This window comes from Aplidium turbinatum, chromosome 11, assembly GCF_918807975.1.
Source record: "Aplidium turbinatum chromosome 11, kaAplTurb1.1, whole genome shotgun sequence".
Lineage (NCBI taxonomy): Eukaryota > Metazoa > Chordata > Ascidiacea > Aplousobranchia > Polyclinidae > Aplidium > Aplidium turbinatum.
In genome coordinates, this window is record NC_137482.1 from 18,111,345 (window position 1) to 18,136,470 (window position 25,126).

General features: G+C 37.3%; 1 protein-coding gene across 1 annotated transcript in view; it reads right to left on the reverse strand.

Moving 5' to 3' along the window:
- Positions 1-334: 334 nt before the first annotated feature.
- LOC145780282 (bifunctional 3'-5' exonuclease/ATP-dependent helicase WRN-like) overlaps positions 335-25,126 on the reverse strand; it is a 34,755-nt gene continuing 9,963 nt past the window's right edge. Inside the window, exons 2-26 of the mRNA XM_082591984.1 lie at positions 18,986-19,204; positions 16,496-16,736; positions 14,906-15,085; positions 13,465-13,542; positions 12,931-13,154; positions 10,724-10,791; positions 10,369-10,552; positions 9,931-10,120; positions 9,661-9,767; positions 9,191-9,332; positions 8,650-8,772; positions 8,045-8,146; positions 7,682-7,761; positions 7,160-7,342; positions 6,577-6,742; positions 5,893-6,052; positions 5,542-5,692; positions 5,132-5,321; positions 4,839-4,986; positions 4,100-4,278; positions 3,161-3,323; positions 2,467-2,605; positions 2,055-2,141; positions 1,749-1,935; positions 335-1,289 (exon numbers count right to left, since the gene is read on the reverse strand). Of these exons, the coding sequence (XP_082448110.1) occupies positions 1,203-1,289; positions 1,749-1,935; positions 2,055-2,141; positions 2,467-2,605; positions 3,161-3,323; positions 4,100-4,278; positions 4,839-4,986; positions 5,132-5,321; positions 5,542-5,692; positions 5,893-6,052; positions 6,577-6,742; positions 7,160-7,342; positions 7,682-7,761; positions 8,045-8,146; positions 8,650-8,772; positions 9,191-9,332; positions 9,661-9,767; positions 9,931-10,120; positions 10,369-10,552; positions 10,724-10,791; positions 12,931-13,154; positions 13,465-13,542; positions 14,906-15,085; positions 16,496-16,736; positions 18,986-19,204 (3,778 nt within the window). The 3' untranslated portion in view covers positions 335-1,202. The remainder of the gene's footprint in view (positions 1,290-1,748; positions 1,936-2,054; positions 2,142-2,466; positions 2,606-3,160; positions 3,324-4,099; positions 4,279-4,838; positions 4,987-5,131; positions 5,322-5,541; positions 5,693-5,892; positions 6,053-6,576; positions 6,743-7,159; positions 7,343-7,681; positions 7,762-8,044; positions 8,147-8,649; positions 8,773-9,190; positions 9,333-9,660; positions 9,768-9,930; positions 10,121-10,368; positions 10,553-10,723; positions 10,792-12,930; positions 13,155-13,464; positions 13,543-14,905; positions 15,086-16,495; positions 16,737-18,985; positions 19,205-25,126) is intronic.

Below are 25,126 nucleotides of genomic sequence, written 5' to 3' on the forward strand. Positions count from 1 at the left end.
GCTATACTATGGTTAGAACTCTGAAGATGCGAATAAAAAAATATGATTATGCCAAAGAAGGATATTCAAAAGTTTCAAACTCTAGGATCGCAGGAGAAAATGTGTGTTAACTGAATTTTTAAATGATATTCTGAACTTTCTCTGATAATACTTGAAACCACAACTCTTGGTCGTGTTACTAGATTCAACAACACAATATTAACATATCTTCACCATCAACTTGCAACTGTGTTGGAAGGAGACAAGTTCATACGAGATAAAACGAGGAATTTCAGATCACACTTCGCTGCATGTTTAAAGCTAATAAAAACTAACAAATCTGAATTCACTTAAAGTCACTTTACTCAACTTCAAAGACGTTGTTACTGCTAACTCATCTAAATGAAAGCATTAGAAAAGGGATTAAATTTGAAATCTCACCGAGCTGCAATGCACAGTTAGAGCCTATTCAACTATCATCCTGTAACATGTTGTGGCTGTTGTGAAAATTTTCCACATTTTACATCACTATATAATAGTTATAGTACTACCGGTATATATAGTTATAGTTAAATCACTATACTATATAGTGATTTGTCGTGCAAAGAAAACAAAAGCATGGAGGAAATTAATCGGAAACAAGATTATATCAGAAAACAAACTTTGATAGCAAAATCGGAGAAGAGAGTGTATGAAGATGAATAAGACGTTTGGCAACACTGGTAATTATGCTACAACTGGTCCAACGGTTATGTTGCAATTGTAGCATCAGACGCATTGGTCGGTGTGACGACTGTAAACACGTCAAAACTTGTGTGGGTTTAAAATGTTTCGGATATTAAAAAAGGGATGATATTTTCAAGAATTTGTTTGTACTGGTTGTTGGATTTTGAGTTACAATGTAACTATCAAAATTTGTTACAACTGTCCCCAGTCTCTCCGGCTGGTGACATGGTATGGCCAATATGGTACAGCATTTCCCTTCAGTTTCATTTAAATTCCTAGTATGTAGTCTAACCCCAGTAGACCTTCAAGTTTTTACACCCATTACATACATCACCAAAGCAGCAACTCAGAAAGCCCCGTTGATCAACGTAGAGCCTGGCTGCATTCGTTAAACCGTTTTTTTCTTGCTAATCACTTGCTCGTCATAATACCATACTTGGACTGACGTCATAACAATATAGCATATCCGAGTCCCTTCGTCGCATTGAACCTTCATCTCAAAGAAACTTCGTTCCCGTTTTCCGTTTGAAATGGAATTTTTTCTTTCCACCGCTTTCCAACATACCAGGAAGTTTCCTCTTGGTCTGTTAAACAATTGCATCAAACTAAGTATGATATAACATTTTGCATCTTTAACTAGTGACCGTTCATTAATTTTGGACCGTTCACTAATTTTGGACCGGTAAAATTTTTCTCTGTAAAGAAATGGTTGTTAAAATAAGAATATAGAAAAAAGTATGGTCGCTTGAAATGTATTTAGCGTGATCAGTAGGTTTGCTTAAGTGGGCCGCTATTCTCCATTAAAGTTTTAGTGGTACTGCTACCACTCTTCCGTGGCAATGCTTTCAAATGTATCAACATTTGCAAAAAATTATACGCTCTACGTTAATCGATATATAATAATAATTAAGGTGATGAAAAAATAACATTTAATTTTCTCAAAATAAACTTCACTTCAAGTTCATGTATTCTATTCAACTGATAATTCTCTTCAATGAATTGACACAAACAAAACCGGCAAGAATGGCAGCAGTCAAACTTACTTGGCCTTTTCTATTATCGTTGAAATAACTCGAAGTGCTACTACTAGAAGTGTTCTGTGCAGCCGGGGAATTGTTGGCAGAAGTGGACAGACTTGATGGGGAAGCCAGAAACGGTCTGGAATGCTCTCGTTTCCTGCGCTCATCAACTTTAGTGTTCAGAAGACCAGGTTGTTTTGTTGCCAGTGTACTATAGTATGCAAGGAAAACACAAAATTTCACTGAAGAAGTTGCTTCTATTTCATTCCACATTTACAAGAAACACCAGATCAGCCTATCATCTAACAATCTAAAAAAAAAAAACTGTACTTTGAATGGGATGTGGAAGCGTTTTTATTCGTTGGAGGAATAAACTTCTGGGTCGTGACCTTTGCAGATGGGGTTGAAGACGAGGCTCTGAGAGTACAAGACACACAGTTAAAAAATTTTGAAAAACAGCAAAGAAAGGCCAATCGCCTTTTCTTCATAAGCTGAGGCCTTACCACAGAAAAGTGATTCTTACTGATTTATTTCGAATTATTGCCAAAATCATAACATACCAACTTTTTAGAGTCAATATGGCATGGGAATAAGCTACGCGCGTGTGTGAGATGAGTTTAACTGACTCGGATCTTCATCCCATTTTAAGATCTGCAACTCCTCTGATCTTGTGTATTGAAACATGTTCCTGTTCCTCATACAGCAATTGTCAATAGGATCATTCAGTTGCTGATGGACTCACGTGTTCTTGGCAGGAGTCGGTGGATCAGGAGCGGCTATCAGACCATACATCTTTGTGAGGTAGGATCTTATTATCTTCAGTTGTACCCAGTCTACTGAAGGGCCCAGTCTATCCTTCAACGGGGCAAGCCGGCTTATGTCTGCAACATAGATAATGATTGTAACAGAATTGTATTTCATACAAATTCTGAAATTTTCACATGTAGTACTGTAGTAGGGCTATAGAAGACTAAATAACGTACGAGAGCAGCCTTTTTTGATATGACATTGATTGAAAAGCTACATTACAATTCTGGCAACACAGCAGTGGATCTTTTTCACTTCAAGAACGCTAACACCCAGTATTGGTCCTTTGCCATAATTTAGAAATCGTTAACTGAACGTAAGGTAGTTTGGCTTCAGCTTTTAGCAAACAGATCCACACCTAAATCTAAAGGTTGACGAAATAAGCAAATATTTGGCTTTAACAAGTCTCCTACAAGTCAGCAGTTGTGAACTGAGCAAATGACAGTTGAGCAAGTGACAACTGAGCTGGCAACATTTCAGCAAGTGGTTGAAGTTGGCAAATGACAATAGGCATGTGACACTTGCTGACTTATACAATAGCTGAAATTTGGTAAGTCGAAGCACTTGCTGAGTTGTCGCGTGCCGAGTGGTCTAACGACCTTTGACAACAGTCAACACATTCTACTGACCTGAATTGATCGGCGGTTGCCTGATGGTGTCTTCAACTTGCTTTATCAAGTCATGCGTGATGCCAAGCTGGTAGAAGTTGACTGGATAGCCGGCGGAGAATGCGTCAGCCAAGTGGCTTCCCAAGGTGGACAATTGCAAACCACGCTCCTTAGAAATTTCCTCCTAGATTCAAAAGGCAAAACGAGTTTAGTGAAGTAGCAAAATCAAGCCTGTTTCAAACACAAACGTCTTGGTATTAGATTTAAATCAGCTTAAAAGCCTTGATTTTGCATCAAAGTAGACAAAAGATAATAACAATGCGTGTTTTTATATAGCGCTGTATCAATTGCAGATATGCGTTGCTCCTCAGCACATTACAAAGCGGACAGTGTCAGTACAGCCATGTAGAGGTGCACCCGAGTACTTTATTATCATCCTGTATCAATTCTTTTTACTGAGTGCCAAGCAAAAACAAGATTCCGCAGTTGTCGTAAAAAGTCATCGGCATGACCCGACATGGCATCAAAGCCATGCCTACAGATTCAGAGATGGACCCACCAACCACCAAGATCGAAAGGATCGTGGTTCAATTCCTGGCGAGATCAAGCGACCGTGTCTGGCAAGGCAATCAATGCAATGCTATAACACAGAAACGAAGATTTGCTTCTTTCCCTTCACATGAATTTAATAGAGATCTCCAATCAGCACACATGATGTTTCAAGATACGACAAAGCATAGTTGAACACTAAAACTATTATAACATTATTTAAGATTATTAAAAAAAGAAATTTGAAAAACAAACTAGTTTATAAACGTTAAACATATTTTGTAAATATAATATGTAAAAAAATTAAAAAAAAACATTTAACAATATTTCATTTAAAAAGGAAATCACACTGTTAGATCACGACCATAGAAAACACAAGGCGACATTAGAACATTGTCTTGCTATACGTACAAGGCTGAGACACCGTTCATGAAAGAGGTTATAAGTTATCCGGATGGTTTCGCTGATGCCTTTCGTTGGAACCCCTGTGTCATTGCGCTGCCGCTGAGTCTGTGTGAGAGGGATTTCCGAAATGTCGTCAGTGAAATTGTCAATCGACGCGTCGTTTTCCGAGCAGTACTTCGATATCACTTGATAAAATACAACAATCGTGTTAGAAAAGTGGTCCTGAACGCTGTAGAATGCCTTTGGTATCAGCTGAGCTTTTGGCTACCAGTATGCGCTTATCCCATCCAACGTCTGCAGACGCTGAATCAACGTAAAAAAGACTGATTTGCTGGCTGAAGTGCTTTTCCTTCGACCATCATCTTAAAAAGGATGCTGTATTTTCAGTAGACATAGTTCAGTAATAGTTCGCAATAAATCTATTCAAAGATAACTACGAGAAGGAAAAATGAATGGAAAACGAAATAAGACAGACCACCAAGAATTTGGACTAATGATATAAAAGAATGGTCTTAATTACAAAACCGCAATGGAAAAATCTCACAACAAAGAAACTTGGCGCTTTATTGCCACCAACTCTCGACGAGAGGAAGGAACGTAATGATGATAATGAGTTCGGTGAGTTAGTTCTTTCTACAAAACGTAGCAAAATAAAATAATTCTATTGTACTATTATTGACGCTTTTCAGAACATCACAATAAAAACAATGGTTTATCAAAAGCATGCGCACGAATATTTCAATACCTGCGAGCACTTGCGAACCAATCCGCTTCACTTTGACAACAGACATTCCGTCAACTCTTAACAGATGATCACTTGAACTTGGCCTGATTTTGGAAAGATCTAATAGTTCTTTATTGTTGGCCACCAAATGAGGGGGGATGTCCATGTCCTAGAAAACAAATTGATGAAAACAAATTGATGAAAGCAATGAGCTGCTTAGGGCAGTAGGTTGTGTCATCCTTCAAGAAAGTATCATCGTATCTAAGCATACCAACCCTAGCGTTCATGCTACGTTAAAATAGGAGAAACTTTACTTGAGCTATTTCGTTCCTTAGTGTCAGAAGAAGCCTGAACAGAGGTCCACTGTGGCAATCTGATTCCGACGGCTTTTGCGTCACTTTAGGTCCGGAGTCGATCTTCTTCATTGAAATATAAGGTCCGAGTGTTAGTTTTTGCATCTGATCTTTGCTCAAAGATCCGGATGCAGGAACAGTAGGAAGGATTCTGGAAGAGTAAGGAGAAAAAAATGGAATAGTTTTGAAAATGTGAAAATCAATAAAAGTTTTGTTTAGCTATGCAAGACACTTCGCTAAATCACAACACATGCTTCTATCTCGTGTTGTGGGAAATAATTACACATGGGAAGACGGGTTTACTATGTTTTAGGGCTGCGATTTTTATGTTCAAATTTCTGCATAAAGTAAACATGCGAGCAACAGCTTACGTTTTGTTTTCATCCCCGGAAGATTGTGGTTTGTTATTGAGTGAAGTTCGCATCTCCCTGTTCGTGAGATCGATGGTAGGCACAAGCATCAGACGGGTACTCGGTGAAAACTCATGCTTGGCCAACCATTGCGAACCTTTGGTGGCAATCTCTAAAGATATTTTAAATAACGAAGGTTAGAGCACGATCTTGTGACAGGTTTCGGGAGAAGATTTTTGGTTTTTAACTAATCAGTCGTCGGCGAACAATCATAGTTAATTTTGAAACGTCACAAAGTTTGATGACTTTTCCATGCATCTGTGATGATGATGATATGAAGTAAAAAGTTAATGGCGCAATTGCAATGCTCACCTACTGATGCCCCAAAAGAGCCTTTGCCCATCTGTTTTTCCTTCAAATAGTTCTCAGACAACAGTGACTTGCCAAGAGCCCGCCACCATTTTTGTGAGCGATGGGACCCGGATGCAAATTTAGGATGGGAGAGAAACCTATCGTACATCTTTTTGCCTTTCTGCAACGACAATAAGTTTCACAGTGACCAACACAGACATTTTACGATCACATGCTTGAGGCTTGCAGCCGGGATAAAGCGCTACTTAAGAGAGTAGGTTTGAGCTCCAACTAAACCTTGTTACTCGCAATGGTATGATATTACCTGTAAAAGGAAAATCAAAAACGTTTAGAAATGCTTAACTAACATTTTGCGCAGAATGGCAATAGAAATGCTCATTAAAGCAATACACGAAGCAAGTACTTTCAAACTTTAATTTTGTTCCTTATTCGCTCTGAAGAAAACATTGTAATAGTACTTGAAGTCAGCATAGCATTTGCACTTTCATGTCATTAAACGTGCTGCGAAAGCATCTCGATAAACAACTAAAGTTTTTAAAATCCTTCATGCTGAAAATCCTGCAATATTATTGGTCATCTGCTACACTTTATGACATTTTATATCGTCTCAACGCCTGGTGATATGGATGCGATGTAAAAAAAAAGACGACTTCTGCCAGCTGAGTCTCTCTTTATTCCACTTACAGAACCAGTCAGAAACTGCACTGGCATTCCAAGTCCAAACCTCTCCCCAGTAATTTTAACAGCTTCAAACAGAAGCTTTGCATCTTTTGAAAAGTCGTGTTCTTCTGCTGACCATGAAGCAGCAGCATTGTCTACAGATACTCCCATACCAGAAAGCTGCTTACACCTGCAAACAACGTGAAGCAAGCATTACAATGTTTTCCAAAGAAGGTGATACATGGAAATACTGTACAGATTAACCATAGACTGTCAAAGCAGTCTATGAATTCAATGTCACCTTTACGCAAATTTAGTCTTGCCAACAACCAAACAAAGCATCGGAGAAGCAAAAAGAGTAGCAGAAGAACGTGATGTGTGGAAGCAACTGACAGCCAACCTTCGGGCTCGGAGACGGCACATGATGACGAATAACTAAACTCTTTCAAAAAGATTTTACGCAATTCTAGTGCATAAATGATTCGCAACACAAGAACCTTTGCCAACGCTTCATCACACAAAGTTATCTCATCCAAAATGGCGTCAAAGTGTTAACAACAATACCACACTACGTAATCCACCATGTCAAAATGAGCAGCACGCGTACTTTGCTCGGCAGTTATCGCAGCATTTCTCTGTTCCTCTGATGCTGCTCTCGGCTCGCTTGTCGAAGTGAGACAGCACTGCTCTGCGGCGACAGCTGGTGGTCGTTAAGTACTGCTCCATTTTTAATATCATCCCGGCTTTGTGATCGCGAAATTTTTGTGACGTGATGTCGCGAAGAAAGAACCTGTAATTGTTCCATTTCGATCTTAGGAAAAGCGTGTGCTGAATTGACACATGCGTAATGCACTTGCTTTAGTTACCAGTATAACAAATGATTGATCATCCAGAAGTTACAATACTAACTTTGGGCTAAAACTGTTCAAGGTGTTGATGCATTTCAGTACACCACACTAGACAAGTGAAACAACAAATTGGTGTGAACGCAATAAAAACCTTTACAGTCTGTTGATTGCCGGTGCCGGTTGAAACAAGGTTTTTACGTTGGATGATTCTTCAGAAAATGGCAACAAGACAAAGGAACTGAGTCTAAAACGAAAACGGGCGTCAGTTTGTAGCCAATCACCTGTTCTTGTTGAAATCAGCCGAAGTGAAGAAAGTGTGACAAGTAGCTGGTAGTCCATCTCTCCCAGCGCGACCAATTTCCTGCAGGGATAAGTACGTAGATGACTTCCGTTTTTGAGTGGAATTATGAAAGAACAGCGGTTGTTGGTCCGACCCACAGAGACGTGCACATAGGGCAGTTAAGAGTGGTTAAAAGCATGAAGCATTGCAAGCTAGTGTAAAAAAAATTAAACGATATTGCGGCAGAAACAAAAAGACATGATGTTTATGACAAAACGGGCTGTTTTCAAAAGAAATCGGATTGCTTCGACAAGTTTTACATATTCATTATAGGTTGCATAGTCGGGTACTCAGACATATTTACTTGATAGTAGCTTTCAATATCTTTTGGAGCCCCATAATGGATGATGCGACGAACATCAGGCTTGTCGATTCCCATCCCAAAAGCAACGGTGGCAATGATGCACTGTGGAAAAGCAACAATCAATCATGTTGTTAGCAATGCAAATAGTTAATCAAGTTATAATGAGACCCAGAAGAATTTTACTACAAGAAAAGGTTTTAAGAAAACTCTTGTAATCTGCAAACCAGTGCAGAAATATAAACGGTTGCGCTCTGGGAGTTAAAACTGATGGTGACATTTTTGAGCAAAACTATGTTGGCAACAAACAAGCCCAAAACGTCAAAAGTCAATGACAACCACGAGTTCAGCAACAAGTATTCATTGCAAAGCTTTCGCTGCTATAAAATTGGGTTTGTAAGATGACATAAATTAAAATACAATCATCAAATGCTTTCAGTTATAGGGCAAGAATCCAATTTACTATAGGGGGCGAAACCTCCGCAACTATTATAAGATGCTGCACGTAAAAAAAATCGTTGCTGCATGCCATAACCTCAAAAAAACAACAAAGGAAAACACCTCATAACGATAATCACAGAACATTGGTAACAAAACAAATAGATCACCTCGACTTCATCGCGTACAAACTTGTGATGGGCTTCACTTCTTCTGTCTATAGACAAGCCGGCATGGTAAATCATAGACTTGACGCCGAGACCTTTAACTATCTGTCCAATGTTGGCGGTATCCTGCGTCAAATCAAGTTGGGTGTAAAGTTTGTCTCCTGAATCCAAATTCAGGCACCCAAAACATTGACTATAGTGTGGTAATGGTGTTGATATCATAAGGTAGGGCATCGTTACAATGGACAAAGGATTTTTTAACGAATTGAAACATTTTTGAATTGATATTTGAACAGTGGATATCGTACACAAAATATCAGTGTCGATGGCATGGGGCAGTTTGCGGCTTTACTAAGTATTCCAACGCCATGCCAAAAGCATTCGCTTCGCCTTAAACCAAATGATACGTGATACTGATTTATCTATCAGCAAATAGTGACACAATGTATCTGTTAAACTTCAAAGTTTTGAATGACGCCAGGCAATGATTGCCAAAAGAGTAAACATTTTCGAATGCAAACAAACTGCCCAGTTTTTTAATCACCTTTTTAGTTGTACAGTAAATGATAGTTGGTCCACCAAAGCTGTACTTGGACACACCCCTTACTGTAGTTGCTTTCATCAAGCTCTTTAAATCGTCCGCAGGATCACCGGATTTCTTATAAACGTCCAAATATAAATTGACTCTAAAACAACAATTAATTTTCATTAAGATGTCGAATTTTTCTGCTAAAATATCAGAAAACAATTTTAACGTCATGTGTAGGTTGTGTAGTATTTGAAAGAAACAAAAACAATTTAAGGAAAGATCAAAACTAGTTCGTCCAATAAAAAAGCTCTTGATTGTGTTGCATGACTACATCTCCAAAAAGAACAAAACAAAAGCAGTCATTTTTAGGGCTTTTAAAAAATGTTTTAAATCTAAGTCAATACTTTTCTTTCCACAAAGCAAACTGGTATAAAAAAAAGTCCTAAAAAGCTTCCCGTAATAGATACAGTTAGGAATACACGTACCGATCAAAACTAGTGCAAGTAACAACGGGACTTTTCAACTGGAGTGAAGCGCAGATGTCTTTCCGTACTTCAGGAGTAGCTGTTGCTGTGAGAGCGATAATAGGAACCTGGCAACACATTTTCATGAATATAAAACGAACGTTTATTTAAGCAATATAAACGTTATAATTTTATCACACGTACCCAGACAGTAAATCAGTCTTTTTTTACATTGATTCAACGTCTACAGACGACTTGCTGTCTGTACACTGTACAGTGAATGCAACTTACTTTAGGAAGAATAGTTTTCAATCTCCCAAGATTTCTATATGAAGACCGAAAGTCATGGCCCCATTGGGAGACACAATGTGCCTCATCGATAGCGATTAGTGATATACCAACTTGGTAATTGAGGTTTTGGAGGGTGTCACTGCACGACTCCGCGTACTCTGGCGTGATGTAAACTACTCTATATTGTCCACTGCAAATAAAAATAAAAAAAACTTTATTGGTGGATCTACATTTATTCATGAGTTATCCAATAGACAGGTACCACATTATTCTATGGAAGCTTTTACAGGTAGATGATGTAGGCAGCGTGAGATGCAAGTTCATACAGATGAAATGGTTAAGTTTATTTCAGAAAAATTTTAAACAAACTTTTTGCTGTACCAAAACAGCCACATTTATAGAAAAACGCAAACTTGTTTACATCAGCCCAGTACACACTTCATCATCTCTCTGTAGACTTCTTGCTTGTTCTTCTGAGCTGAGCCCAGAAATGCAGCCGGAATATTATTGGTTTGTAGCTTAAGGACTTGATCTTCCATCAGAGATATGAGAGGAGAAATGCATATGGCGGTGCTGTTTAAGTAAACTGAAGGATATTGATAGCACAAACTCTTCCCATAACCTTGAAAATAAAATAAAAATATCTCTAAAAGAAAGTAAGGAAGCTGTAGGGCTTGCACATGACCGCATAATATGTTGTTGTTATGTACGGGATAGTTAAATCAACTCCAACTGAAAACAAAGGCTTCATTGAAGATATAATTTTCCTTTCGTGATGCACACACACTCTAACCTGTTGCCATAACAACGCACTGATCCCGACCGTCATTAAGAGCGGTGTTGATTATCTTCCACTGCATCCTAAAATACAATTTTGGTAAAGAGGTCACTTTCTTCAACCACAGACATATACAACCAAGCAACCACACGGCATTTAACATAATCCATTAAAATTGAACATAAACTATAAGCTACAAACGTTTTCGGCCATAGGCTACACACGTTAGCCCTTATCAAGTAACAAAAAAATAACTGCTTATCATATCTACACTGAAAATGAATAACTGATCTAAACACTGAATTGAAAAACGAAATGCAAAATGAAACGGCATAGCATAGGAGAAAGGCACATCACATGGCGTTTAAATTACACGAGGCAAAGACGCATCATATGACGTATCAAGAAAAGACGTTGAGTAAATAAGAAGCACCTGAGGCAAACAACTGTGTATTGAGGCGAGGATTGTATGATTTTATTAGCAAAGCCTCGTGGATTTTAGTGTCGAATTCGGTGGAACATTTACGCATAATTCTAAACGACTCCAAGGATGGTTTGTTATTAGAACATGTTTGACAATCGAATATGTGATCTTTAATACATCGGTATGTCTACGCGGCATTTGGCCACGAGAGTGAGGGAGCACTTAGATTTAACTAATTTGAACAAGCAAAGTGCCATTAAAGATCACATATTCGATTGTCAAACATGTTCTAATAACAAACCATCCTTGGAGTCGTTTAGAATTATGCGTAAATGTTCCACCGAATTCGACACTAAAATCCACGAGGCTTTGCTAATAAAATCATACAATCCTCGCCTCAATACACAGTTGTTTGCCTCAGGTGCTTCTTATTTACTCAACGTCTTTTCTTGATACGTCATATGATGCGTCTTTGCCTCGTGTAATTTAAACGCCATGTGATGTGCCTTTCTCCTATGCTATGCCGTTTCATTTTGCATTTCGTTTTTCAATTCAGTGTTTAGATCAGTTATTCATTTTCAGTGTAGATATGATAAGCAGTTATTTTTTTGTTACTTGATAAGGGCTAACGTGTGTAGCCTATGGCCGAAAACGTTTGTAGCTTATAGTTTATGTTCAATTTTAATGGATTATGTTAAATGCCGTGTGGTTGCTTGGTTGTATATGTCTGCAATCACACCACGGTAATACCACACCCCAGCTGCTGAGATCAACACAAAGACTCTCAAATAAAGCCAAATATTGAAGAATGATATGTCGGGTGTAATTGAATACAATAAATCAGGGGTTCCCCCTAGTGGGCCATGAGCCTTTTTCAAGGGGGCCATGGAAAAATTTGAAAAATAATAATTTTTTTAATTTGTCGTCTTTAAGTCCACTCCAACACTATATAACAAAAGAAATAAATTAAAATTTAATAAAAGTACTAGTATATTTTGCCCAAATCTTCATGAAATGGTCTTTAATTCACAGTTGTTTTAAAAATAATAATATAAGATTTCTAAGTTTTTTAATTAAAATAACGTTTCTTAATTTTTTCAAAAGGTTGAAAAAAATAGGTGGCCATTGATTTTTCAAAATTTTCAAAGGGGGCCACGGTGTATAAAAGGTTGGGAACCCCTGCAATAAATGTATTGAATTAAATAGCCAGTTTTATTACGACATGTAAAACGAATCATAAAAAGAAAGTCTTATGAATTTAAGTTTGTGAAGTCAATAAATTCAATTCAACACGTAACTCTAGTCGCTCGTCAATTATAAATACAATTTAATGGTAAAGCAGAAAAAATAAGGTCATCCACAATTCGTGTAAAAAGAAAAAAAAACTTGTGTAAGGCCATCGATGTTTGGTTCAGGGGAAACGATTTAAGAAACAATTAGATATTTTTCTTGAGTTTCGTTATGCTGTTCAGTCTTTCATTGACGCATTGTAGACTATTTAGAAAACGTTTTTTCTGAAGTAGCAATGAACAGATCAAAATACAGATGAAAATTTCAGTCATTTATCAAATCACAAATTTTCCCTTTATACTAAAGGACAGCAAAAACAGAGCAATCAAAGCGCATACAAACAGCTGGAGATAAAATCCAGCTTGAAAATCGAACTTAAATTAAACTTACTTTTCTTCCAATTTCATCACGTCACTTTTTTACCAAATCCACATAGCATAAAACAGCAAAAAGCGAAAACCAACTTTAGTGCAACATGAATTTAGAGATCTAATAAAGAAAAACTCACGGTCTGAACTTGGCATGTCCAAAATATTGCTTCAAAACATCAATATATTGCTTGTCAGGCGCTACGTAATTAGGATCATTGAATCCATCCCTTGCGTCGTCTTCACTGTCATTGTTATCACCAACAAAACCAAAGTCATTATCTGCTTCTTTGCTGGGCTCATTGCACTCGTTACGATTTTGGTAGGAAACAGAACTCTCATTGGATATGTAGCAGTCGTTCGACTATCAAGTTGAATAATAAATAGTTTATGAAGAACTTTAGAGTATTTCACTTATTTGCTTAAGCATAGTCAACAACCATGTGAAAATTTTTGTCGAAAGCATATTTTTCTGGTAAAAAAACTTTTTAATCTAATGAAAATTAACAATAACAAGCCCTTCATATCGAAGTATCATTTTGTAAGTAAAAAATGGCGTAACACAACGACTCGCCAAGGACAGCTCACAAGCTTTTTGAATTTTTTTTATAAATTTTTGCAATTGGTAATGTGTGTGACTGTGTGTGCACTGGCTGTGATGCTCCAATACATACCGTGCACGCAGCTGCGCTTTGATCGTGCTGGATGTGAGTGATATCTTTTGAACTGCTGCTGAACATTTCTTCAATCTCCTGTAAAAATAAGTGGATTGTTGGTAGATACAAGACAAGGAGAGAAAACAATCCAGAATGTATAAAAAAGGAAACTCTATGTATGTATAATATGAATGCCTTAACCAGCTCAATAGCCGAATAGTGCTGGTAGATCTGAGATCGATTTTAGATCGGGTCAAACCAAAAACTTTAAAAACTGTATCGATTGTGTTCTTTCTCGTATAACGGTTGAGAATAAGTCGGGTAATAATGTGATGACATTGTAAACCTGATATAAAAATTAAAAATAAGCCCTGTCGCTAAAACACCTTAGCTGTTGTAAAGCGACAATAAATAAAACCATAACATCATTACATGGTTGCCTTTAATTTAGAATGTCTGTTCGAATATTTGAGCAGCAAACAAAACGTGCCCAAAACGGCAATTATCATGGTAATTTTAGGTTGCCTAAGTGGTTTCACTTAAGGATGTGCCGATTAATCGGAATCGGCATCGGAAGGTATCGGCAATTTTTGGAGAATCGGCATCGGAATCGGCATCGAAAAAAATTGCCAATTCTTTATCAAAGTTTCCTTATCAAAAGTAGCACGAGCGCGTGGAAATACCGATCAAAGAATGGCTTCTTTAAACAACCGCATCAGCGTCAACGAGTATTCGGAGAGCGGTAGTCTAAAATCTAAATTATGACGATTGTCCGAAATTTTGTAAACTCTTGTTTAGTAGGCACCAGATCAAAATACTTTCTTTCTTTGAAATGACGAAAAACGTTCAAGGAGAAAATCAGACCAGATAAAATATAAAAGTTGAATGATTACACAACGGTTAGAAGTTAAAGGAGAAATGGATTATTACGTAATAGTTATTATTTTAGTGCCGACTGCAGTATGCGAGGCGCTAAAAGCAAGAAGAGAAAAAGCGAGGGAGTATAAACTGCAAAAAAAATGTGAGCAACTGTCTGAAAGATTCAAAACGCTTTTGAATTAGTGTTCTTTTCATTACTCGGGGTAACCGCAGAAGATTTGCCTCTTTAATTAAAACCATGGTTCGCAATTCGCCGTAAAATATCGAAAGTTGTGAGCGATGGCGATTTTTCTCTTTTAAACTGATTTCCGCGACAAATAAAACGAGTGTCCATCACCACTTTGTAGCGCGCAAGAAGTGAAGAACTACCGTAAAAAATCACGCTGTCTAGAGCAGGCGACAAAGTGAACGCTTTTAGACATTTCAAAGGCAGCAACTGGTAACAAAATCGCATCCACTTGTAGAGCGCCAACTACAAGCAGCTTTAATCATTTAACCAAAGAATCGGAATCGGCAAATATTTAAGAATCGGCATCGGCAAAAATTTTGTAATCGGCACATCCCTAGTTTCACTACTTACATCTATATTGGCATCCAAATAATCATCGCACCAGTCATCCTGAGACGTCGTTTGGCTTTTATAATCAGAGATTTTATTGTTCAGGTCACTTTGACTTGAAGACTGAGTCGGGGGTCTTTCATCACTAAGAATTAAATTGATGTCACATTCATCACGTCTTGCGGAAGTTTCATTGGTTTCCTGAAAGAAGTCAGTATGTTTAAAGTTTTGAACAGTGGTTTAAGGACCTCAAGAATCAAGCTTTCTTGTTCCAAGAATAAATATTTCACCCAGAGAAAACAAGAGGAAAACCAGGAAGTGCAACATATGTCATTTTGGTTCTAGAGAATAGGGTGCGTTATGCAAACGTGTTGTTAGATCTTTTTCTTATTTCACCAACAAAAGTTGTTCAGTGCATGGCTGACAACTGACAAGTACTTGCACACCATTAAATAGGAAGCTGGTTTTGACATCAATCGATTGAGAGCATAAAAGGTGTTGCAATGGCATGATTGAATGGGTCTGCTACTATTCGGTGAGTCCGATTCGGTGAGTTCCCTATTTGGTGAGAGCCTTTTTCGGAGAATTCCCTATTCGGTGATTTTTTGAAAATTATCGGGTACCGTAGCCTAATTATCATTGCCGCTTTTACATCGTTTTAACGTCGCTAAACGTTGAAATAAGACCCTAACCATAACCCCTAACCCGTAACCCTAATCCCAACCCCTAACGTCAATGATAATTAGGCTACGGTACCCGATAATTTTAAAAAAAATTTCAAAAATCACCGAATAGGGAACTCTCCAAAAAAGGCTCTCACTGAATAGGGAACTCACCAAATCGGACTAACCGAAACGGGCCATTCCGTGATTGAATGTAGGCGGAAAGATTAGTTAAACTTCTTTGCCTTTTTGTCTATTTAATTTAAATTTTAAACTAGGATCATGGCTGTCAGCCTTAATACAACAAAAATTATTGAAATTGTACAATATTGCTAATAAACAACTACACATTACACAAGCTACATAGAATTTACTTAAGATCTTAAAACCAAAGATTTTTGTCCAAACTGATGCCTGTTGGTAAAAATGTTGATGAATAAGCCTGACTTTTCATCCTTGGTAATTGTCCTGCCAAGTTCTCACTTTCAGTGGGTTTCTAACAACAATTTGATCATTGCTCTGCTCTCACCACCGGAATGGCCCGTTTCGGTGAGTCCGATCCTTATTCGGTGATTTTTTCAATTTTTTTTTTAAATTATTGGGTACCGTAGCCTAATTATCATTGCCGTTTTAGGGTTAGGGCTTAGAGGTTAGGAACTCACCGAATCGGACTCACCGAATAGTAGCAGACCCCTCACCACTTAGTCAGGGAACCAGCAAATCGAAATACGTAATAGGTCTTTGATAATGAAAATACAATTGTTTATTATTGGCTCAGTTTTCACAAAAGTTTAAATTCCTGAAATGCATTTCTGCTTATCCTCTTTAGACACCAAATACATCTAATCCACAATTATTAACTTAAATTATGTACAAAGTAGCTTATACAAGAAAAATAATAATCAATGAAACATGATTTCTATGCACCAACACTCCAACAGCCTTGCACCTGCATTACAGTTTCCTCTTCTTCAATTAAATGATCAATGTCTATCACTGCATCATCGCTTTGCATGTTTTCAAAAACATGGGATTGCTTGGAGGGAATACCACTTTTGCTAGGTGCTCCATCATTGAAACTCATGCTTGCCGAAGGTTTAAAACGAAACTTCTTTTTTAGTTGAAAAAGGTTGTCCTCGGACTCTTGAGGGGCTGGTGGACTGGTTTTTGATTCTTCAGTAACCGGTTTGCTAAAAAATAAGTTGGAGAAAAAATGAAATGGATGCATGCATAGGTTGGATTTCGTTTAATTTTTAGTAAAAGTCTACATTTCTTTGTGATTGTCATATAAAAACCTGTTTATTATATCAAATATATATATACAGTATATACTTAAACATCTGGAAATGACAACAACGTTATAATATTTTTGTTCAATATTGGAATTAACAAAAGAGCCAAGTTATAAACTTTTGGCCAAAGACTTTTTAAATTATAATTATCAAACATGCTGTGTCTTTCACACATCGGAATGGCCCGTTTCGGTTAGTCCGATTCGGTTAGTCCGATTCGGTGAGTCCGATTCGGTGAGTCCGATCCCTTAACGGGGGATTTTTTCAATTTTTTTTTTAAATTATCGGGTACCGTAGCCTAATTATCATTGTCGTTTTAGGGTTAGGGGTTAAGGTTAGGGGTTAGAAGTTAGAAACTCACCGAATCGGACTCACCGAATAGTAGCAGACCCTTCACACATATAGATTCGGAGGTAATAAGCAAGCTTAGATATGTTAAAATGTTTTTCAGTCGTTGTTTTTTCTCATACAATTTTCAATTGTCTCATACATTTTTTCAAGGAACAAGCGTCTTCATTAAATATTCTTTAATAAAATCTAATTAATGAATCAGCAGTCTAGTTGGCTGATTCAGGTTAATTATCGATGTCTCGATTATTTCAGAACAGATATTTCAAGGAAGCAAAAGCGCAGCTTTGTTCTAGCATTTAAATTTTAGATGGATTGTTTGAGCAAAAATTTTTTTTTTAAATCGACTCACATCCCTAAGCAAGCTTATAAATTTTTTATTTATCTTTTATAAATAAATGTATGTGCACATTGTAATTGAATGTGAACAGTTTAATACAACAAAGCAGCACAGAGGACTTCATGTCTGGATAGGTTTCCAGGCAAGAATGCATCTACAACAACCAAAAAATAGTAAAGTTACTATATATTTTGCAGGCTTGCAAAATTATTTGCTATCGTGTGCATCACTTCAATTACATAGGCAACAAATAAACTTTGGTCTAAATGAAATTCTACAGACAAAAAATTATTCAATGTGTTCTTACATCTCAAAAGTTTTGATTTGAAATTAAATGCATAAAAAATGAAATTGCTTTAAGAATGAAAATAACAACCATAAGACAGGCAATTTTATCCCAAAATGAAATATTAAATTTTAGTTTTAAAACACAAAAGTTGGGTAACACTAAAAGGCGGAAATGCGGAAGCGCGGAAATAAGCCGAAATAACTTTAGAATTAAAATGGTCAAAGTATTTAATGATATCACAATTGCTTCTAAATAATATCTTTCAATGATATTTCAACACAAGAAAATGCTCGGTATTGAGTTGTGGCTAAAAATCGCATTTCCGCCTTTTCCTATTTCAATAAATTCCATTAAATTTCGAAATTTACTCCAATAACTGTGGAATTAAAACAGTCAAAGTATTTAATGACCTCACAATTGCTTCTAAACAATATCTTTCAATGATATTTAAATATAAAAGTAGGTTCGGTGGTGAGTTGTTGTTAAAAATCGCATTTCCGCCTTTTTCCATGTTGCAACATTTCATTCTTTCATGATTGATGAAGTTATCGCTATGTTAAACAATATGGACGCCAAGATCGTAGTTCCGCGTTTTCTACATCGGCATTAAATCGCTACTTCTGCGGACAATACGCCATTTCATGCCCGGCTTATTTCCGCCTTCCGCATTTCCGCCTTTTAGTGTTGTCCAAAGTTGTTCACAGTGTGAACACACAATTGTTTTGAATTACTCACACTGGTATCATGGAATACTTTGCTTTGACAATGCCGTCAGTTTTTAAATTGCTATGTTCATGTGTGCTGCAGACCCTTACTTTTAGTTGTGTGTTTTTATGTAATTGACGTAACTTTGCACAGTGAAAAAAGACATGCTTATAGACAAGAGCTGATACAAAACTACAATGTGCTGACATTAAAACTTTAACAAATACCAACAAAACAAGCAACAAGTAGAAGGCTGCTCAATGCTCATAGCTTCCTTTAGTCATTATTTTCAAGTTCTGTACCAGTGTACCACCAATGAACTCTTCAAAACTGTAAGCGTAACAAACCATTTCTAAAATAAATTTAGAGAATAAAAAATAACTTATGGTGGCAGTGGAAGTATTTTGTTAAAGTACTGTATATTACAGTATATAATTATGTTAGAAGTACTGTAATGTGAGTTACCTTGCTAGTGGTAAGAGATTGCTTGTGACAGGATGTGACATTGCAGACATAATTATTGGCTTAACTTCACTTTTATGCAAAGATTTGCTTATGTGCTCTAAGCGAATTTCTTTTGAAGCTAACACAGGAGAACTTGGAATTTTAGAATTCTGAATTTCTTTTAATAAATTTCGAAAATCTTGCAAGTCTTCGAATACCTTGTCTAGAACAACCATAGCTCTGAAACAAAAATGAATCTTTCGTTAGAGATTTTGAAAAGCAAAAGAAAAAAATTAATGCAAGCAGGCAAAGTACAAAAAGTAGAACATTTTTTAATAACTTTAACATGGTAAGTAATGTAAGCATAGGCGTCGAAATAGGGTGGGCCGGGTGGGCAAAATATGTTTTGCCCATCCTGTTTTCATGACACTTATGAAGTGTTCGTTCCAATTATTTCCGCTTTTGTTAAACGCTGAATTATCCAACCAACTGCAGCGCAACTTCTTGTTTTACACTATGTCTCTCGCTAGGTATCCGACAGACCAAAGCAATACCGCAACAACGCTGCGTTGAAAAAAAAGCGTTTGGGCACGATTTGATATCAAGCCAATACGGTGTAAAACCGCCGAACTCATCTCTCTCTCTCTCTTGGGATGTCGCACGTTGAAAACCTGTCTAGAGCAGAAAGCCAAGACAAGTAGAATCCACGTAGTCTAGCTTTTTGTGGTAATCGAAATTGCGCTGACAAGTATGTCTGTACTTGAAAAGCTAAATCGGATGCGCGCATTTACCGCACTCCTCTCTTCTAAAAGGACATGTCGTACGTTTCCTCTATTTACATATTGAATATCGTCGCGGTTAGAAACAAAAATCAGCATTTGCAAACCATTTCCGGTGCTCACTGCAGGCCTCGAAATTCCCGACGGACATGTCTGCCGTCACAGCATGTGATGTCCGCGGGAAGTAGGCTACCATCTAGATCGGTCATAAATGTCTGCCGAGAATTAACACAGGAACTATAGCGATGCAAATCGTCATTAGGCTTACCATGGCCACCTGGAGATGTGGCCTGATTTGTCACATTTTGATTACAGCTACTGCTTGACTGACATTTTTTGAAATGTTTTTACTTTTTGCGGTTTCTTAATGACATAAAACTTTCTTGTTGCCTTGGGGAAGCAATAGCAAATGAGAAAAAGTAAGTTGAAAAACGCAAAATCAGACTGTTATTGAAAATTAACAGTCTGACTAAAATCTTCGAAATCAAATTTTCTTTGTTTTTCAACATGTGAGGATGTTAAAACCTATTGTGTCATCTGGGGAAAAGAATAAAAAAAGCGTAAAAATCTAATTTTTAGAAAAATTTATTTAAACGTTCGCCCAAAGTTAGAAAAACCTGGAAATTTCTGCAAAATGTGACAAATCAGGCCATATCTTTAGGTGGCCATGGGCCTACATAGCACGAACAATTGTTGTGAAAATATATTGTAATTTCCGCACATTCTAGCGTGCATCTAGAAAATGTGAATACAGTAACCCTTTACTTCCATTCAAGCAGGAAAACTTAAGATTTTTACATTGCTTCAATGATTGGCGACATTGAATCAACGTAACAAAGGTGAATTCTTCACTGAGAATCGATGGGAGTACGAGTAGGCTATTACGATTAGATTATACGAGTACGTCGAGTAGGCTATTACAGCAAGATGCAGCAAAATTTGTTAAGTTTTGGTATTACAGTAAGAAAGAAAAGGCTCAAGGAAAATTCACTTTCTCTCACATGACATGCCAAAATAAACGTAAAGAAAACACCTAGTGAAATTTTGCACAGCAGAAAATAGTAGCGTTAGTGTAGAAGTTTTCCGACTTGTGACCAGAGCATTGTGACGCAAGAAGCCACACGACCTCGTTCACTCTTGTTCGGTGGAAGTTAATCAGTTATGCGGCGTATTTAGGAGCTACACAGCGCTTTGACTCTTCATATATCAAGTATTAAGCGCACGTCGTTGGTCTGATGAAAGGCTTTCAGAGTGACTTCGCTGAAATTTAAAAAAGCCTTCTATACCGTTTCTACTGTAGGCCTATAGTTCTCAAATGGCGAAGAATTATTATCAAGATAAAGTGATTGAGCATGACGATCGATGCTAAAACTGGTGTGTCCGCCGTGAGACTTAATTTGTCTGCCGAGATAGCTGCTCAGACCGGACGGACACGTTTGTCCGCCGCCAACAAAAGCGAATTTCGAGGCCTGCACTGCATTGTTGTTGCTATGGCAACTGCCACACGCTGGCAATTCCTGGTGAGAGAAAGCCACGTTTGATCTTTTCTCCGAATGGTCTCACTTTCGTTACGTCACAATCAAACTTCAGTTCTGGGTCAGCGTAAGGGAATATGAATATGACATCATAATGAAAATGACAATAAAATTTCAGGTCACCAGTCACACGCTTTTTAGGTCGCAAAGGAAAACATAAAAGAAGTTTGTTTAGTTTAGCAGCGCTCGTAAGATCGCAAGGCGCAAGAAAGCAAACATTAAACCTATTAAAGCTTAATTGCTGCAGCGATGCTAAACGCAGTCTTTGTGAAAAAGACTAACCATTGCGAATTTGCGAACATACACGTTCAATGAAATCTGTTTGAAAATTTTCGCCCACCCAGAATTCCTCTCTTCTAAGAAAAAATCAACGCCTATGAATGTAAGTATATATATCAAATAGATCCAATCTTTTCATGGATGATAAAACTGGACTCACCTCACATGCTTTTCACATCAGCATTAATTACCAACACTTCTACAAACAATATACAATTATTCTTTCGCACATTATGGCTATTATGGCAAACTTTTATACAATGGCTGGGAGAAAACATTTGAAAAAAGAATTATTTTATATGTCCTTGTTATTTTAATTTCCTATTATTTTAAGGTCCTTTTCAAGTTGTTATGTTTAAAAAAGGTGTCTGCCAATCGATAAAACTATTCTACCGTAGTTGTTATTATTAGGCAGTGGCTATTTGACCGGTCTTTTAATCTAAAACAGTATTTGACCGATCTTGACGTATTTTTTTCTTTTAACTTCTCTTTCAAAGCCAAAGACTAGAGTGGAACAAACAAAAAAGTGCTTATAAGTTCTAAGTGCAACAGTTTTTTTCAACTGAATTAACGGCGCGTACGATATTTGTTTGGCTGGTATTCCCAAGAATATGAATGAGTTCTATACTACCGGAAGCGCTTCATTTTAAACTAAATGGCCTGGTAAAAAACATTGCCTAAAAGTTAACTGAACGTTGTTTTAATTTGTTTTTTGAACCATTTTTTTTTAAAGAAGTATTGTCATTTTTTACAGCCACCAAACTAACTTGTTGAGAGCAAAAATGTAATGCGTCATTCGGTAAACATGGTCACATCCTCTTATGACGAACAGAAACTTACCCAGAGAAATTCTCAAATTCCAGCAAATTAAAAAAACTCTAACTTTATTACTCATATTTGAAACAACATAAAAAATTGGGCTGTAGGCTACTCAAGTTAAAAATTCACCACAAAAATCCAGTAGCCTAACGATTGAGTCACTTCGGGTTAGAATAAAAAAAGCGCTTCCGAGTAGTATCGAACCCATATTCTTGGCGGTTCCAGCAAGACAAATATCGTACGGGCCACTGATTCAGCTGAAAAAAACTGTTGAATTTATAAGTTATATATATATAGCGTAAGTAATATTGCCAACATTAACATACGGAGCAGAAACATGGCCACACACAAAACAACAAACAAGAAAACTGGCAGCAGCGCAAAGGAACATGGAAAGAATATATAATATTAAACATAAATGGAAAAGACAAGGTTAGAAATGAAGTCATCAGAAACAAAACTTGTATCAAAGATGTCATAGAAACAGCAGGGTCATTCCATGTCAACTCAACAGGTTTTTGGAAAAGTGCAAGCTCGACCCTCTTAGATTTTCTTGAAATTCACAATAAAGTTTCATATTGATGTATAATGAACACAAAAAAAATTTCAGCTCATTATCTCAAGACGTTTAGAAATCACCGGAATGGCCCGTTTCGGTGAGAGCCATATTTGGTGATTTTTTTTAAATTATTGAGTACTGTAGAAGAACGGAAAATCCTGAGAACGAAAATCCAGAAGAACGGACAATCCAGAAGAACGGACAATCCTGAGAAGAACGGAAAGGTCAATGGTGAGAGCAATGTGTGGGGTGAAAACGAGAAGGGAAAAAAGGACTGAAGAATTGTTGGATATGCTAGAGATGAGAGAGACCATAGACCAGTGGTTTTCAACCTTTTTGACTTTGCGGCACCCTATCAAAGAGATAAATAGTTTGCGGCACCCTGGCAAAACTGGATCAATTTTATGAGGTTTCTGTATTTCAAATAGGCCTAATAGCGCGCGTAAATAAATGTAGGCTATTTATTCAAAAGTCAGTGTGAAATTTGGGCTTGACTTCTTGCAGAAAGTCCCTTAATATCTGGGGGCTCTATTCGATAAAGCCACCCGCATTTCTTCCTCGACTATAAGCAGTCGTTCTCGTTTTTTAGTTTTTATGTTCGTTTATACGGAAAATCCACTCTCACATAGGTATGACGCGGAAAACTGCAGAAAAGGCACAATAGCTTTCTTTTCAACGCAAGGATATTCATTTGAATTTTTATCCAGAACTCGTCGAGAGGTATCTGCTTGTGCATAAGCTTAAAACTTCTATCGTTACGAATATCAATTAATTCTTCTTCTTTAAGATTCAAAACAATACGAGAGTCCAGTAAAAGTGGATATCTCACCAATGCGTAATTTTCCGTGGACAAGCAGGGGAAGTATTTCTAAAGTTTTTCTTCCAATGATTTTAGGTGCTGAGTTATTAATGAGAACTTCTTTGTTCTTCATTTCAGAGAAATGTGAAAGCATGTCAAAGTTTTCGTTTTCCACTTTTCAGGACCACATTTGCAGTTGTTCTCTCAGTGGTTTCATTTTATCGGTTGAAGTTAAGAGAGTTTCATTTTTGTCCTGCATTTTCACATTCACGTTATTTAAATGGTCGAAGCTATTTACTAAGTAAATACGCTAATTTGGAGACCCCATTGTAATCGCAAAGCAATTCACAAAATTCCTCTTGCTTTTCAAGGCTGAAAAAAAGAGAGCATTGCATCCTTCAACTCATATAGGCTAGCCTAGTTGAGAAGGAGCGATTTTCTGGCGTCAGCACTACCTGACTGCTCACTATATAGAACAGCGAGCACTGTGTTTCGCTAACCATACCGGTGTAGCCTCCACCCTAACCATCAAAATTTTCCAAAAAAAAAATTGTGTTTCTCTGCAGTCGAGTGTAGCAAGAACTCAGCGATAGACACGTGTTTCGCCCATGAGGCTGGGCTCATCAGCACCGCACCACTAGTTCTTGCTACACTCGACTGCTGAGAAACTCATATATAGCCTACTCGTGACAATGCTTTTCCTCGCGACAACCATCTTACTTCGGACGGTATGTAGCCTAACAGAAGATTAGCATAGTTTTCTCGCATTTCCTTACAAAGCTTGGCAAATAGACGTGATTTAAGTGGTCTATTTTTGATGTAGTTGACCATTTTGACAACTTTGTTTAACACTTTTTAGGTCTGAACCTAATGTTTTTCCGACAAGAACTTCGCGATGAAGAAAACAGTGTATTGTTGTAATATCACTAGTTTGCCTGTTTGCTAACGATACAAATCCTTCAATTGACCTTGACCCAACCATCGGTTTACAATGGTTCGCAAACAATCGTGCAATTTTATAATCGTGCTTGGTCACACAATCCAATATTAATCCATCTGCAATTTGACTTTGTGCGCCAATAAAATCATGAAACCTGGCAATAATGATGCCTTTCAAACGTTTTCAGGGAAAGAAAAGCAACGAGTCAAAATCTCTTTCACGCTGTTTTTCCTGGGCGAGAAAACGAAGGCTTACCGCCAGCCCAGCGGCTTCCCCACTAAGCGACCCTCTAGAAAGGAGCCGGGAATAACTATGAGGCGCGAAACTTAATACGCACTGAAACTCGATTAGAAATAAATAAATTCCGCACTTAACGAGTTAAAGTTAAAATAAACAATGGGCCACACTATTGCAATATCTCGCGGCACCCTTGAGCATTGCAATTGGCACCC